This window comes from Mirounga angustirostris, unplaced genomic scaffold (assembly GCF_029215605.1).
Source record: "Mirounga angustirostris isolate CCGP_5_RB_7025 unplaced genomic scaffold, mMirAng1.0.hap1 SCAF_9, whole genome shotgun sequence".
Classification (NCBI taxonomy): domain Eukaryota; kingdom Metazoa; phylum Chordata; class Mammalia; order Carnivora; family Phocidae; genus Mirounga; species Mirounga angustirostris.
This window is the reverse complement of record NW_026991717.1, coordinates 136,386,865-136,403,762: the sequence shown is the minus strand read 5'-3', so window position 1 is coordinate 136,403,762 and position 16,898 is coordinate 136,386,865. Positions and strand designations below refer to the sequence as shown.

The 16,898-nt window shown below is 39.3% G+C and overlaps 1 protein-coding gene across 4 annotated transcripts in view; it reads right to left on the bottom strand.

Annotated features, from left to right (window-relative positions):
• The window catches only part of VRK1 (VRK serine/threonine kinase 1), an 83,381-nt gene that overhangs the window by 46,109 nt on the left and 20,374 nt on the right, over nt 1-16,898 (bottom strand). For all 4 annotated transcript variants that reach the window (XM_064571544.1, XM_064571546.1, XM_045901497.3 and 1 more), the window contains exon 2: nt 3,926-4,090. In XM_064571544.1, the coding sequence (XP_064427614.1) occupies nt 3,926-4,085 (160 nt within the window). In that variant the 5' untranslated portion in view covers nt 4,086-4,090. The remainder of the gene's footprint in view (nt 1-3,925; nt 4,091-16,898) is intronic.

Genomic DNA, 16,898 nt, shown 5'->3' with positions numbered 1-16,898 from the left:
CTCTCACTCTTTGCAGATGATAGGATACTTTATGTGGAAAACCCAAAAGACTCCACCCCAAAACTGCTAAACTCATACAGGAATTCAGTAAAGTGGCAGGATATAAAATCAATGCACAGAAATCAGTGGCATTCCTATACACCAACAAGACAGAAGAAAGAGAAATTAAGGAGTCGATCCCATTTACAATTGCACCCAAAACCGTAAGATACCTAGGAATAAATCCAACCAAAGAGGCAAAGGATCTGTACTCCGAAAACTATAAAATACTCATGAAAGAAATTGAGGAAGACACAAAGAAATGGAAAAACGTTCCATGCTCATGGATTGGAAGAACAAATATTGTGAAGATGTCAATGTTACCTAGAGCAATCTACACATTCAATGCAATCCCCATCAAAATACCATCCACTTTTTTCAAAGAAATGGAACAAATAATCCTAAAATTTGTATGGAACCAGAAAAGACCGCGAACAGCCAGAGGAATGTTGAAAAAGAAAAGCAAAGCTGGCGGCATCACAATTCTGGACTTCCAGCTCTACAAAGCTGTCATCATCAAGACAGTATGGTACTGGCACAAAAACAGACACATAGATCAATGGAACAGAACAGAGAGCCCAGAAATGGACCCTCAACTCTATGGTCAACTAATCTTTGACAAAGCAGGAAAGAATGTCCAATGGAAAAAGGACGGTCTCTTCAACAAATGGTGTTGGGAAAATTGGACAGCCACATGCAGAAGAATGAAACAGGACCATTTCCTCACACCACACACAAAAATAGACTCCAAATGGTTGAAAGACCTAAATGTGAGACAGGAGTCCATCAAAATCCTAAAGGAGAACACAGGCAGCAACCTCTTCAACCTCAGCCGCAGCAACTTCTTCCTAGAAACATCGCCAAAGGCGAGGGAAGCAAGGGCAAAAATGAACTATTGGGACCTCATCAAGATAAAAAGCTTTTGCATAGCAAAAGAAACAGTCAACAAAACCAAAAGACAACCGACAGAATGGGAGAAGATATTTGCAAATGACATATCAGATAAAGGGCTAGTATCCAAAATCTATAAAGAACTCATCAAACTCAACACCCAAAGAACAAAGAATCCAATCAAGAAATGGGCAGAAGACATGAACAGACAATTTTCCAAAGAAGACATCCAAATGGCCAACAGACACATGAAAAAGTGCTCAACATCGCTCGGCATCAGGGAAATCCAAATCAAAACCTCAATGAGATACCACCTCACACAAGTCAGAATGGCTAAAATTAACAAGTCAGGAAACGACAGATGTTGACGGGTATGCGGAGAAAGGGAAACCCTCCTATACTGTTGGTGGGAATGCAAGCTGGTGCGGCCACTCTGGAAAACTGTATGGAGGTTCCTCAAAAAGTCGAAAACAGAGCTACCCTATGATCCAGCAATTGCACTACTGGGTATTTACCCCAAAGATACAAATGTAGGGATCCGAAGGGGTACATGCACCCCGATGTTTATAGCAGCAATGTCCACAATAGCCAAACTGTGGAAAGAGCCAAGATGTCCATCAACAGATGAATGGATAAAGAAGATGTGGTATATATATACAATGGAATATTATGCAGCCATCAAAAGGAATGAGATCTTGCCATTTGCAATGACGTGGATGGAATTGGAGGGTGTTATGCTGAGCGAAATAAGTCAATCAGAGAAAGACGTGTATCATATGACCTCACTGATATGAGGAATTCTTAATCTCAGGAAACAAACTGAGTGTTGTTGGAGTGGGGGGTGGGGTGGGAGGGATGGGGTGGCTGGGTGATAGACACTGGGGAGGGTATGTACTATGGTGAGCACTGTGAATTGTGCAAGACTTGAATCACAGATCTGTACCTCTGAAACAAATAATGCAATATATGTTAAGAAAAAAAAAAAAGGAGATAGCAGGAGGGGAAGAATGAAGGGGGTAAAATCGGAGGGGAGGACGAACCATGAGAGACAATGGACTCTGAAAAACAAACTGAGGGTTCTAGAGGGGAGGGGGGTGGGAGGATGGGTTAGCCTGGTGATGGGTTTTAAAGAGGGCACGTTCTGCATGGAGCACTGGTGTTGTGCACAAACAATGAATCATGGAACACTACATCTAAAACTAATGATGTAATGTATGGTGACTAACATAACAATAAAAAAATTTAAAAAAATAGTACTCACTATTAGATGGCACTTTCTAATGATAAATATAAATACCAATAAAATAGCACAAATGCAATGCGAGTTGCAAATGTTCCAAAAGTTACAAAAGCAAATTAACTAATACAAAATGAAGAACCTACTTGCTTCAAGTTCCCATTCCGAACATGGGATATCCTAAGTCCACACATTCTGCAGCATAAACAGCTTATAGAATCTACCATCGCTAACCCACAAGGTCAAAACCTATATACCTGGCCAACATAGCTGCTAACCTTTCATAGTTTATGAGGATTTTCACCTTAACAGATAGCCTAGTTTACTAGAAGAGGCTTGGCCCTGAACAAACCTAAAGAATCAATACCTGTCTCCCAAAGGCAGGTGCAGCTGACCTAGAGAAATCTACAACATACAACAGAGTACTAGGCTTCAAGCTGTCTCATGAACACACACCTAGAGGCTGCAGCTAACCCTACACCCCGCTGGTCCTGGAGGAGTTGGAGTCAGACCCTCTGAGTAAGAGCTCTTGATCTCCACCAGTGGCTCTCACACGTCAGCATGCATCTGAATCACCTGGGTGACTTGTTCAGTCGCATTACTAGGCCCTCTCCCTACGTACAGCATCTGATTCCTAGGCCCAGAGTAGGACCTGAGAATCTCAGAGCTAAGAAGTTTCCGCTACTAATGCTGACCTAGTAACTAATATTAGTATCCTGAGTAAGATGTTGCTTGAAAGAAAAAAGGGTTCCTTTACTAAAAATAATATTTTATAAACCTCATGGCAGAAATTAAATAATTAAGTAAATAACTAAATCGAGATTAGAGGTGGAATAAAGGCCTATCATGGAAAAGTTAGAAAGAAATTTCAAAAGCAAACATGATAGTAGGAAGGGAAAAATGAAGCGGGGGAAATAAGAGAGGGCGATGAACCATGAGAGATGATGGACTCTGAGAAACAAACTGAGGGTTCTAGAGGGGAGGGGGTGGGGGTTGGGTTAGCCTGGTGATGAGTATTAAAGTGGGCACGTATTGAATGGAGCACTGGGTGTTATACACAAACCATGAATCATGGATCACTACATCAAAAACTAATGATGTAATGTATGATGATTAACACAACAAAATAAAATTTAAAAAAAAAAGCAAACCTGAAATATACTGTATCACTATTAATACTCTGGGTGAAGCAGTCACCTTTAGAAGCAATCAGGTAAAATATTTTTATATCAACAATTTAGTTAGCCTACAGAACTCAGGGTTCCACATAGGTCCCTCAAAATTTCAGGCTAAGTATCTTAATTAATAGCACATTTAATCAGGCCTAGTATGTAATTTTTAGGTCATTCTCTCAATTCCACTACAATGACTACAAGGGTTATATAGAAAGAAAAAAAATCCATCCCTGTTATCTGAAAATCTCCAAATTAAACCAAAACAGAGGGAATAAAATCCCAACTGAGTGGAGGTGGGGAAAGAAAGATGGCCATGGCTTTCTCTGGGTATCAGAAGAGTTAAGATTATACAGAATCTCTTAAAAATCTGAAGGATAATAAAATTAAATCTAAAGGATAATATCACCCTCTCTTTCTACTGTGACTAAATCAACTACCGTTTTTTCCACTCCTGTGTCATTGATGCATCTTTGCCAAATCATACAGTATTAAGTTGAATGTAGATAACTAGGAACATCCTGGAAAAGCTCCTGAGAAACTATTTTGATAAGAAACATGTAAATCTTTGGACTGGTACACTTACCAAGATATATACAACCGAAGCCACCCTGGCCAATGGGCGATCCTAGTTTCCACTCCTTCTTCGTCATATCAGTGATTATCTCCCCAGCTGCAAAGTGTTCTGCAAGTCGTCTCTTTCCAGGGCCCTGTCTTCCAGCTTGAGCTGCTTTTACACGAGGCATTTTCACTATAAAATGAAAGAAAGCGACACTCAGAATTCTAATCCTCAAAATGCTGTAAACGTTTTCCACTAAGGAAAGCTCTGTGCTACAAAGGTTCTTTTCAAATGTGGACGAGGATTTATGACATTACAGGAGATACTTTACACACAAGCCCCGATCCACCCTCACATCTCTGTGAAGATTACATTATCATCCCCATTTTACAGATGAAGAAATGAAGGCTCAGCAAAGTTTAGCAAGCTGTCCAAGGCTATGTACCTAGAAAGTGGCAAAGCAACAGAAATCTGCTCTGAGGACTAACCTGGCTTCTGGCTTCAAAGCCTCAACACCACGGCCCACAATTACAAAAGTCACCACAGTGAAGGAGAGGACCTTTCAAAACAGTGACAAGGGAACAGTGGCTCTTTGGTCATTTGGCTTCACAGACAAGGCCAAGCTGGTGACCCCCAAAGCTCCATGTTTCCCTTCTCACCCCTTGGCAATGAATCTGGATTCACCTTTCTCACTCACGGCCAAGGTTAACGTAACATTCAGAGAAAGCAGCGTGTTATGGTGAAAACCGCCTGGGCTAGACTCAAAAGCCCCAGATTCCAGTGCAGCTATGATACCAGTTAGTCTGGAGACTGTGATCAAGTCACTTCTCTCTGGGCTTTAACTGCGCTGAGATGTAGAGAAAGAACCCCCGGGGGAAGGGGGGGGAGGAGGCTCAAACTCTCAGTTCTACACTACTAATTGAAAAAGATTTAAAACAAATACTTTCTCGAGTAGTGAGCCCCTGGGTGGTTCAGTCTTAATTAAGCATCTGCCTTCGGCTCAGGTCACAATCCCAGGGTCCTGGGATGGAGTCCCTCGGTCACGGAGCCTGCTTCTCCCTCTGCCTCTGCCCCTTCCCCCATCTCATGCTATCTCTCTCTCTCTCTCTCTCAAGTAAATAAATATTTAAAACAAATACTTTCTCAGAGGCTGTAAGTCTGCAACACTTGAAATGGTTGTTCAGGTGAAAGACAGGTTTGTTACATTACATAAGGTGGTTTGCTTTGGAACCTAGATATTCTAAGTACTATACAAAATACTAGAGGGGGATTTTTTTTTTTTTTTTTAGCAAATCTCCACCCACTATCACACCACATACATAAACTCCATATATGCAAATGCTCTTTATTAACTTATTGGGGATTTTTAAATTTAATTTTTCCTATAGAATACCAATCCCTCTTCATTGTCTAAATCTTCTCTAACAAAACATCTTCAAAATAAATGAATGTGGCTATTATTTCTTCCTATCAAACAATTTTCTTAATGTGTATTTTTAATCATTATAAAATCTTCCTGAATGGAATTTCAGTGTAAACCGTAACAGACCAGACTCAATACACCAGACAAGGTAACTTTTACAGCGATGGTTGTAGACTGAGTGCAAGAAATAACCAAGACCAAAAAAAGGGAAAAAAAAAAAAAGAAAGAAAGAAAGAACGAACGAACCAAGGCATAGCACTTCCAAATACTAAAATGGATGCCTTCTAAATTTACCTCACTGTAACAAATCATCAGAGTAATCTCCTATTTGATGATTTCCTTACAGTAGTCAAGACAATTTAAAATGAGTTAAAAAAAAATCTTTTCCTCTTTCTGTAACTCAAGATAGTAACCAGACTATCTTTTGTGTTTTACTGGAATTCCTTTCCAAAAGTGACCATATTTCAAATGCAATATGCTAGCTCACCTTCTACTCAACATAAACTGCAGTCAACAAAAAGTGTTTTTCCTCCAAATTAAGTGGTTAGCTTTTATTCTGAGTTTTATTCCTATAGCCTACTTGTAACAATTAATGCAGTCTGGAATGACTTTCTTTCCTTCCTAAAAGCAGTCTCACAGAATCAGCCATCACTGTGAGTCTCCTGAATCCCTGAACAAACCACTGCTTCCAAAGGTTTGCTGCTACTGAAGATGGCGGGACTGGCAGCACACCTGTTTAATCTCCCTAAACTTCCCCATAAAACCAAAGAGGACAACTGGAGAGCAGGACTCAAACCCAATGGGCAGCATCTACAACAAAACTAAGCGACAGTATTCCCTACATCCACAAACCCCAAAATGGGAGTGGGTGAAGAAGCCTCAGACAGCAAGATGACCTACGTGCTACCAGCAGCTGTGAGGGAAGCAGCAGAAGCGAGGGCGGTGTCGCTGATGAATCTGAGAATCCCCAAGTAACCCCAGGTTACTTCTCAGAAGCACAGAGACAACGTGGGAACAGCAGCCCAAGCTGGGAAGGGCTGTGCGCACTCCAGCAGCGGGCTCATGCGGGGCTCTGCTGGAGGGGCTGGAGCAGGCTGGCCTCCACAACTCGCAAGACCAACCAGCCAAAACACTCTCAGGTCAAAACCTCCCCAGGTGGACAAGAAATGGCTGGGAATGGAATCCAAACTGAGCATCACAAAGCTAATACAAAGAAAGGAAAAAGAAGGTTCAAACACAAAAGTGGATCTGTAAGTTAGCCTCCATTGTTTTGGAACACTATACCAAAACAAAACAAAACAAAACAGAACAGAAGAGGAGGCTCTAGAAAATGACATAAAGTCAACCTGAACTATACCATCTAGAACTAATTGCACATAAAAGAAAAATAATTGCTTATAAAACTCAGCAAGAAAAAAGGATCAAGGCCTAGTCCCGTGCAAATTGAAATTTTTTTGAAAATCCCTGCAAAAAAATACATAAAACAGGCTTGCCAAAAAGTTGAGAGCTATGAACCAATATTTCAAAACAAGCTTAAAAATCTTTATATAGAAAGATTAACAAGAGATCAGATTTAGAAAAACTCAGAGACCAAGGGATAGAAGGAAATAACTAAAAAGTCACAAACATTTGAGAGATGAAAACTAAGCTAGAAGGAACATCAGACTGAAGACAATTTAAACACAGTGACTTAACAAAAATAGAAAGTGAAAAGGAAAAAAATTTAAAAATCAAAAAGGGTGAAAAAGATAAACATTTCAAGAGAAAATCATAGATTTAGAATGCAGAAAAAGAAAAGCCAGTGAACATATAACAAAGACAATCAAAGCAAGGGAACAGAATACCAAAAATGCTTTAATCTAAGAAGACTTTCCTAAACTTTAAAAAAAAAAAAAGTGAAATTACAAAATGAAAGGTCACACCTTACACAGTACATCGAGAAATCAGCCCAGGACAACCCGCACTCCAACATCACCTAGTAAAATTACAGAACTCCACGAAAAAGAAAGTATTCTTTGAGCATCCAGGCCAAAAACAGATCTTTTATAGGGAAAATAAATCAGACTGTCATCACTCTGACAGGAACACTTATGCCAGAAAAAAAAGGGGAAGTAACATAGTTAAGACAAAACAAGAACTGAAGATTTTATACTAAGTTAAATTTCAAGTATAAAGACCAGAGTGTTCTCAACATGGAAAAAGGGAATAAGAATCCACCAGAGAACAAGCCTCAGATATCCAAAATGCCTAAAGAAATGTTGCTGTAAGAACTGATAGTGAGCAGTAAGCAGACACTGATTTGTAGAAGCAAGACTCAGTAAGGACTATAAGGAGAGGACAGAATATATAATGGGCATATGTTCTGATGAAGTAGATACAGTACAACTGTAAAACATGGGAGAACATACACAAAAACACCCAACTCTCCAGTAATCATACTATAAGTGATACCTGGTTTTGTAGACTAAGGTTAATATACACAGCTGTGGAATGATGCAAATGAGTAATTATGTGATATTTTAATTCTGCCATCCCCTTGTATCCTTAAAAATCGAGATTCAAATACGAAAGAAAGGGGATACAGATGAGAGAAGAGGTAAGGCTAAAAATGCTTTATTTGAAAATAGTTTTCAGAGGTTATTTTTTACAAAATGCACTCTTGCGCGCGCGCGTGCACACACACACACACACACATCACCTTTGCATTTCCTAGCCCTAGCCACAAAAAAGCTTAGAAACAAATAACCAACCCAGTAGTAATGAGTATCAATAGTATACAAATTGTATTCTTAAAAATACTGTTTCTTGTCAAAGAAGCCAGATTTCTTGAAGAGAGGACCAATTCCAGATGTGGAGCCAGAAATGTACAAGACAGACTTGGAACACCTTGTCATTTCTAGGTGTCAAGGAAGCTATCAGAAACTACGAGAGTGATGTCAGATATGTCTAAGGAACCAACTTAGGTGTTCCCACTGACCAAAGTTGGGCCAATCTGAGTCAATAAAGATAATAACCGCTATGGATTAAAACACATAAAATGGGTAAATCCAAGAGTTTATAATAGTTAAGAAAACCTAAGCGGTCACCTCTAGAGAATAATAGGAAACCACTCAATTTTGAAAGCTGCTTTAAAAAAAAAAAAAAAAAGGAAGGAAAAGAATCAAGCCTTTATCCTTTCTTTCTTATATGAATTGTACCACTGGGTAACCAAATATTAGATGAAGAGAAATTTCTCCTTATGGAAAAATTTCAGCTAATAAATGAATAAGAATGGTTTTAGGTTAACACCATTTCCACCTCCTAATGAATTAATGGATCTAGACACTGAGCACTGATAGCTACTAACATCAAAATATGAGAGATGTCCAGACATATTATATGCCTCCTGATAAAAGTACATGCCACTACCCACGAAGTAATCTTGCCAAAAAAGAAAAATAAAAAATTAATAGACCCTGAAGCTGATCAAGCCTATCAATTCACAGGATATGAAGAGAACAGAAGAACATGATAAACTATAGCACAGGAATGCAATCAGCAAAGTCCCAAGGGTGAGAAACCCTAGAGTACATATAATCCCATTTCTTCAACAGATAAAGGGAAAAAAAGAAGAGATGGGGGAGAAGAGAACCAGATGCAGAAAGACTTAATACAACATATCCAAAACAAAACAAAATCAGGCAAATCTACACCGCAGTTTAGGGATGCGTATTTGTGTGGTGAACTGATAAAAAAAAGGAAGTGATTGCCATAAAAGACAAAAGTTACTTTCAGGAAGTGTAAGAAAGTTGTGATGAGGACGGGCAGGTGGTTCTATTTCATGATGTGGGTGGTGGTTCTAACAGTACCTTATAATTCATTAAGTCTGTATCTGCTTAATAAGGTCTTCTGTATTGTGAAATATTTTATGATTTTAAAAGCATTAAAAAATTGCCGTTCCTATAATTAACAATCACCAAGGGACAGAAACTGAGAATCTTTTCATACTCTATGAGCTTGTCCAATCAGACGCACACATGCACACACACACACACACACGCACTAAGTAAAATCTGTACTTCATTTCCTAAGAACTATCAGTTGCCTTTTGCTTTTTTTATAGGTACTTCCTATATATTCTCTAGTGAAGAAATTATCTCTTTATATTGCAAACAGTCTTCCCTATTTATCTTTTGATATTGTTTATTTTTAGCTTTTGGACTTTATGTCATCCTTGGAAAGTCCCCTCCCAAATTACTCTTTTCAAATATCTCCCATGTCTTCTTTTAGTTATTTTATGGTTTCGTATTTTGCTGATGAAATTTTGATTTGTCTACACTTATACTGGCATAAGATAATCAGAGGAATCCAGAATGTTCCAAATGGTTATCCAGTTTCTTTTCTTTTCCTCAGCAATGCGTGCACATTAGGGAGATCCACAGGGTTCAAGGAACTTAAATATACCATACAGCCTAAGTAAACTAAGGACAAAAAAAGTTCGCACAACGTTGCTCTTTCTTTTCTTTCTCCTTTTTTCATATAAAGTTGTTCTGCCAATACCAGAACACCATTTCTTATTCTTCTAAACAAAGGCTTATTGGTTGTGCTCCACTCACTCTGGTGAACACCTGTCCTCCAGCTTGGTCTGAGGTCTGTGTCCCAGCCCCGCCAGTGTCCCCTTTCCACATCCTACCACACCCCCATTTGACTTTCACAGCGTTTGGCCACCCGTCTTATTTCCTGGTTCAGGGTCACAGAAGTCTCCTAGTTTCAGAGAATATGAGAGCTGTGTTTCTCAATCTCCTTGCTCCTTTTCAGGTGATTTCTGAAAAGAAGAAAGAAGTATTTAACACCAGAAGCCCCTGCTCAGGGGCACCTGGGTGGCTCAGTTGGTTAAGCGACTGCCTTCAGCTCAGGTCATGATCTTGGAGTCCCGGGATCGAGTCCCGCGTCGGGCTCCCTGCTCGGCAGGGAGTCTGCTTCTCCCTCTGACCCTCCCCCCTCTCATGCTCTCTCTATCTCATTGTCTCTCTCAAATAAATAAATAAAATCTTAAAAAAAAAAAAAAAAAAAAAAGAAGCCCCTGCTCAAAAACTGTTAAGTTTTACAACCATAAGCATTTGCCTCATTTATTCAGTGATGTTCATAAAGAACTTAAAACACTAATTTGAATTCTACAATCACCTCAATATATTATAGGTTTCTTCTAATGATGAAACCCATACCTACATTAGGTTTCTATTTTTTTTTTTTAAAGATTTTATTTATTTATTTGAGAGAGAGAGTGAGAGAGAGAAAGAGCACAAGAGGGGGGAGCGGGAGAGGGAGAAGCAGACTCCCCGCTGAGCAGGGAGCCCGACGCGGGACTCGATCCCAGGACCCCAGGATCATGACCTGAGCCGAAGGCAGTCGCTTAACCAACTGAGCCACCCAGGCGCCCAGGTTTCTATTAAACAATACACTGGAGGACACAAACCTCAACCAAATTCAACCTTTCTGCATCACTTCTGCCCACTGGGAGCAAAGCAAATCCACTATTATGGTAGCTTACAAAGAGGTTTCAAAGAAAAGGAAAACTTCACTGTCACAAAATCCATTACATAATCTGACCATTTCTTTTCCCAGTGATAGTAAATGAAATGCAGATGCAAGTGAAAAGCACATCAAGATGCAAATCAGCACTGCCCTTTGCTGAAATCACTCACTGCCATATTCCGTATTAGCATATTCACCAAAATTTAATTGTAAACAGAGTAATTATGGTACTAAAGTTATTAAATACACAAAGCAAGCTTGGAACTATACATATTCAAATAGAATTTCAGTGGCAGATCAACTTTTATATCTGAAACAATACCCTAATTAATAGTCAGCTCTGATAATAAAATGGTCCTGTTTCTCAGATAACATTCCCAAAAAAGTTCTGCTGTGAATATTAAAATAAAGTTTTGTGAAGAGATTTTTTAAATTTCAATAGCTATATTTATCACAATATGGTACTGTATTTAGACAACTGACATTTTTCTCAAGTCCTGGATTCAAATTTGGAATAATTTTCAAGACAGAAAAAAAGCTTGAATGGATCGAAAAGTATCAATTACACTTGATGAGCTCTACAAATTCATCCGATCCAAACTGGGAATTTACAGTACAGCAATAAAGCCTGTTATACACTGGATGACTAGTCCTACGTTCCCCTACAATAGATATGCACATAAACTCCCCTGGGGGGGTGGTCACATACTTTTAGGAAATCTTCTTTAAATCACTAAGCTTCTCTGATATGTTTTTAAACTGCATGGAGACATAGTGACTCAGGGATAATTCTGAACAAACTGGACTACTCACCATTCCAACCATTAACATGGTACCTACGGATTCTTCTCTTCACTCAGGGGTGTAAAGCTTTTTCTCGCCCTCCCCCATCTACATTGACTCAGGTCTTTTCCAAACCCAAAGATCTCTCTCTCTCAATCAGATCTGATCTCTGAAGTTTTAGGACTGTTCTCACCTCTTATTTTATGTAATAAATGTTCTGTAAGTTTCTAAGCTCCCTGGGTACTAGAACTGTCTTCCAACACATGCAGTAGGTAGGAATTCAATAAATGTGTCAAATTAAACAGCAAAAAGGGTTTTTCTTCTCAAGTATCTAATGTCTAACTTTATGCTTAATGTACCTCCCTCAACTGCAATGGACACTGCCCTCCTTCTATAAGCCTGGCAACTGACATCTCTTCCCACTTTCTACAATGACTATGTTGAACCCTGTTTATTCTCCTCAAAACCGTCCTTCCCTTTCTTAACTCATAAATTTCAACAGATGACCTCATCTCCCAGTTCACAGAGAAAACTGAAGGTTTAAGTGGGAATTCTTTTTTCTTACTTTTTTGTTTGTTTGTTTGGGAATTCTTTTATCTAAGACCCAAACCTACATACCACCTTCACCCACATCAAGCCCACCTGGGGCATCCATCCTATCTTCCGTCCCTCGTATCACAATTCAGGGAAGCTCTGCTCCTCTACCAAATGTCAGGTCCTTTACCTCTGCCTTGTATCCCATCCCCTCCCACCTTCTTAGGACTTACACTATTAATTAGTCTCTCCCCATTATCATCCTAGCTTTCTTCTTCCTTTCATGTAAATATCTCAATAATCACGTGTCCCTACTAACCTGTCCATTCTCCTCCCTGGCGCCACACCTGGCTCGGTCCAGACTTTACCTTCAGGATCCGCTCCTACTGCTCTTGCTAAGGGCACTGAATCCAAATGACAGCGCACCCTCCCATCTGCCTGCTCAGGAGAATACAACACTGTTGTTCATTCTTTCCTTCTGGAAACATTCTCTTCCTTTGCTACTGTGGTATCCTGGTGCTCATTCTATGGTTTAGGCCATTCACAGTCTAGGTAATTTGGGAAATACAACAAATGAGTAACAGCCTGTTTTTTCAAGGAGTTTGTCCTGCTTTTTGACATACAGTTTTCCAGGGGTGAATCGTGTTAAAAAAGCAGACCACCTACATTTCCCCAGCTTACACCAAAATATACATTTTATAATGTGAAAGTAAATTACATAAAAGAAAAAACATGCTGTTAAATAAACCTAAGATCTTAGAAATAAAATTAAGAGCTTTGAAATTAAGATGGAGGCATATACAAAAATAGAACTGGTTGATATACTTTTCCTGTAAGCTAACAGAGTGAACATACCTAACACTACTGAACTGTACACTAAAAAATGGTTAGGGTGGTAAATTTTGTGATTCTCTGTTGTTATTTTTCCCCCACAATTAAAAAAAGAATGAAAAGAGTTTTATAGACCCAATAGGTAAAACAGAAATAGTATAATACCAATATATTCTTGGTGACTATGGAATCACCCTTCCCCTGCGCACGTGCACACCCACAATTGGAAAAGCATTGCAAGTGGTATTATCTCAAAGGTTGTCCTTACGGATGCTAATTACAGGCCTATTGCCTTTTACTGCGCTTTGCTTTATTACGCTTCATGGATACTGTGCTGTTTTTTTTTTTAAATTGAAGGTTTGTGGCAACCTTCTGCATAGCAAGTCTATTGGCGCCATTTTTCCAACAGCATTTTCTCACTTCGTGTCTCTGCGTAATTTTGGAAATTTTTGCAGTATTTCAAACTTTTTCATTATTATTTTATTTATTATGGTTATCTGTGATCAGTGATCAAATGGTTTTCCAAATGGTTATCCAGTTTCTTTTCTTTTCCTCAGCCATGCACTCTTTATGGTTATCTGTGATCAGTGATTACAACTCACTGCCCTCATTAAGCTTTTTTAAATTTAAGATAGAGAAACTGTTAAAAATTAAAACATGCTCAGTGTCCAATGGTAATAAGTGCTAAGGGAAAAAATAAAGTAGGAAGAGGGGAGGGGGATGGGGGTAAAATGTAAAAGATGATCTGGTAAAGCCTTACGAGAAAATGACACTTAAGCAGAGACCTGCAACACAGTGAGGGAAGCTGGCCATGCAGTCGTCTAGAGGAAGAGCATCCCACATGGAGGGAGCAGCAAGTGCAAAGGCCCTGAGGCAAGAGTATGGCCAGCTTGTTCTGGAAGCCAAAGTGGCAAGGAGGTGGGTGCAGCTGGAGAAGAATCCGCCAGGGGACAGCACTAGCTGATGTCAGAGATATAAAAGAGCACAGGCCTGGTGGTCACGCCCAACACACAGGCCACTCACTGTAAGGACACTGACTTTGGATCTCAGGGAGATGGGAAATTCTGGGAAGGTTTTGCGCAGAGAAGTAGCATGCTTTGGCTTACATTTTCAAAGGCTAGCTCTGGTGAATCCATCAAACATACTGGATGGGGGCAAAACAAAAACAGCTACCACTTATTACAATGGTGTTGCTATTGGAAAAACCAATGACTGCATTAATCCTTCCTAGATAATGTCAATTTTTTAAACACTGCACTGACTTTTAGCCACCAAACAGAGGGGTACAGAATAACCTAAGAGGTTTTTAGATTTTTTTAAACTTTACATGCACTACCGTCCCCCCACCTCCCAAACAAGTCTTCAGTGCCAAGCAGAAACAATTGAAATTAGTGACAGATGGTCTAGGAAACATGCTAATCATCTCTTACTCTAGATTTTCTAAGCTCTATCTTTACAACAATTTAGTTCACCAGAATCAGAATATTTAATATTTGAACTCCTTTATTCCAAAGGCATTTATAAAACACCTCCAAAATATGTGCCAGAAACTGATGCTTGGAGCTGGAAACGCACACGGATAAAATGCAACCTTTGGCCTCAAGAAGCTGCATTTAGGTTCATGTAGAAACACCTTCATACAGTTAGGATTTTTATATCATCAGCTTCAAACAAGGATCAATAAAAAGTCCTCCAGGTAAAGAATGTTTCTGAATCCTCTGATAAAACTATTTATTAAAGACAGTGAGCAGTTGTAGACATCTACAGAACCAAACTCTGTTGGTTTCAGGGCAAGGACAAAGTGCCTCTTCCAGTGGGGTGCAAGTTTTTAAGATAGCAAGATCTCTGAAGCTCCTGTTTTCTCATTTTTTTCAATGAGCGCCAGCAAGTTCAGAGCAAAATTATAAACTGAATTACATAAGTATCATGGTCTACGGCAGCACTCTGAGTCCTGGCTACACATGGCAATTACCAGCAGAACTCTGAAACCAGAAAGGGCCTCTTCCACAAGAGCCCTGGCATCCATGTGCTGAAATGCCACACAGAGGAGGTGATACACGGACTGGACCACCAATCTAGATATGCCGGCACATGTTCCTCTCTACGTTCAGTCACTCATTTTCCACATACTAGCTGTTACACACAACTCTACTGTATAAGAGGATGTCAATAAAAGCTCCCTCCAGTTCTTTTCAGAAGTTGGAAAAAAACAGAAATTAGTGAATGAATGATTCAAGAGGAGCCCCCCCAAAAAAACACCCTTTTCCCATCCCCTCATATCCCAGATCAAAAATCATTCATTTACATTTCAAACTTATTTGGGATTAAAAAGTAATTACATGTTTTGGTATAAATGGCTTCCTGCCAAACTACAGTAAGTCAAAGAATAAAAGCAAACGAGATAATCGGTCAACAAAGAACTTCATCACCTTTTTTGCTAAATTACATCAGGAACAATTTGAAAGCAATATATTTAAAGACAATTCTCTTACAAATGAGCCAGCTAATCAGAAGTTGATTAATGCATTTGATTACTGCTAAGAAATCATCTAAAAAATAAAATACAGCATCTTGAGTTTATATAGCCTCTTCCCAATCATACCAAGGGTCTTCATATACTTACTTTTTTTATCCCCACAAATCCTATGGTTGAGACTGAACTGTAAGGATATCCATAGAATAAAAATATACTTATTATCAATACCATTTAACATAAAAACCTGTGACAAAGGAAGGTTAATTGTGAGTTCCTATTAGGGACACCCAATCAATCAGTCCCCCTGGTCTCACTCTGAGAACCAGGAGTATCAATTTAAGTAGGAAAAGTCTTCACGGCTGTATGGTACCTCTGGGGACACTAACAAAACAAGAGTCAAATACAGCACAACAATCCATGAGCATACAGAAGTGAACCTCCAGAGATAATGATCCTATAAATTCATAGGCTTATTCCTGAAAAACATTAAGCTAACTCAAACTGTGACACCATCTTTGGAAGCAATTGTCACACTAGTCAGGTTTTCACACCTAACGCTGGAAAGAACTAGGTGAAGACTCACGCTTCTAATTCTGAGAAAGAAAGTGGGTATTCTCAGAGAAGAAAAATTTCTTCCTAGTCAGAATGTTTTCTACTTGTAGTGGGAAACTGATTTACATTACACTATAACATTTTTTGGTACAGCGAATAAAATGTTTAAAATACAGTATATCAAGTGTACTTCCTCAACTTTAATTTCCTTTAAATGCTTTCTAAAAGTTCTAAAAGAGGAGCACTAACTGCAGAATTAATTTTCAACTGAGAATACACAGGATGGTCCAGTTTCAAACATAAGCACAGGAGGCCTCGCGCCACCCCTTCCCTGGAAAGGCGAAGGTTCCGGTGAGGTCTCGCTGTGCACCTCTCTTTCTGGCTTTAGATGTGATGGTTAGAAGATCCATCCCTGGAGTCCTAACAGGTCTCCAGGAACCAACCTTGAAGAAGACATTCCAGTAACATTCATTCGTCCTACAGAGAGTAGACGCTGGGTACCTGGGTACTTCCTGCTCTGCCCATACAAAGGCATGACATCTGAGAGGGGAGCAAGTCTGAAGATGCTGACTTCAAAGGGAGGTGACCCATAGGCCCTACAAAAGGAGCTACAAGGGAATGCTTCTCTATGTTAAGCAAACACTGAAACTGTTCTAAAATTGGAAAGGTTAAACTATACTGTTAATATGTTTATACGGCACTTAGCATGTTTTGGCAATTTTGTAAACGATAGATTTCCCAGTAGTTTTCCTATTTGAGGACAAAATTAGCAACCAAACTTTGTTTACAGTTAATTCTCTGGGTGTTCACATTTAAATCTGCACAGGATAGCAACTGCACAACATTTTTCCTTATATATTCTTGTGGCAGGGCTCAAGGGGAGAATA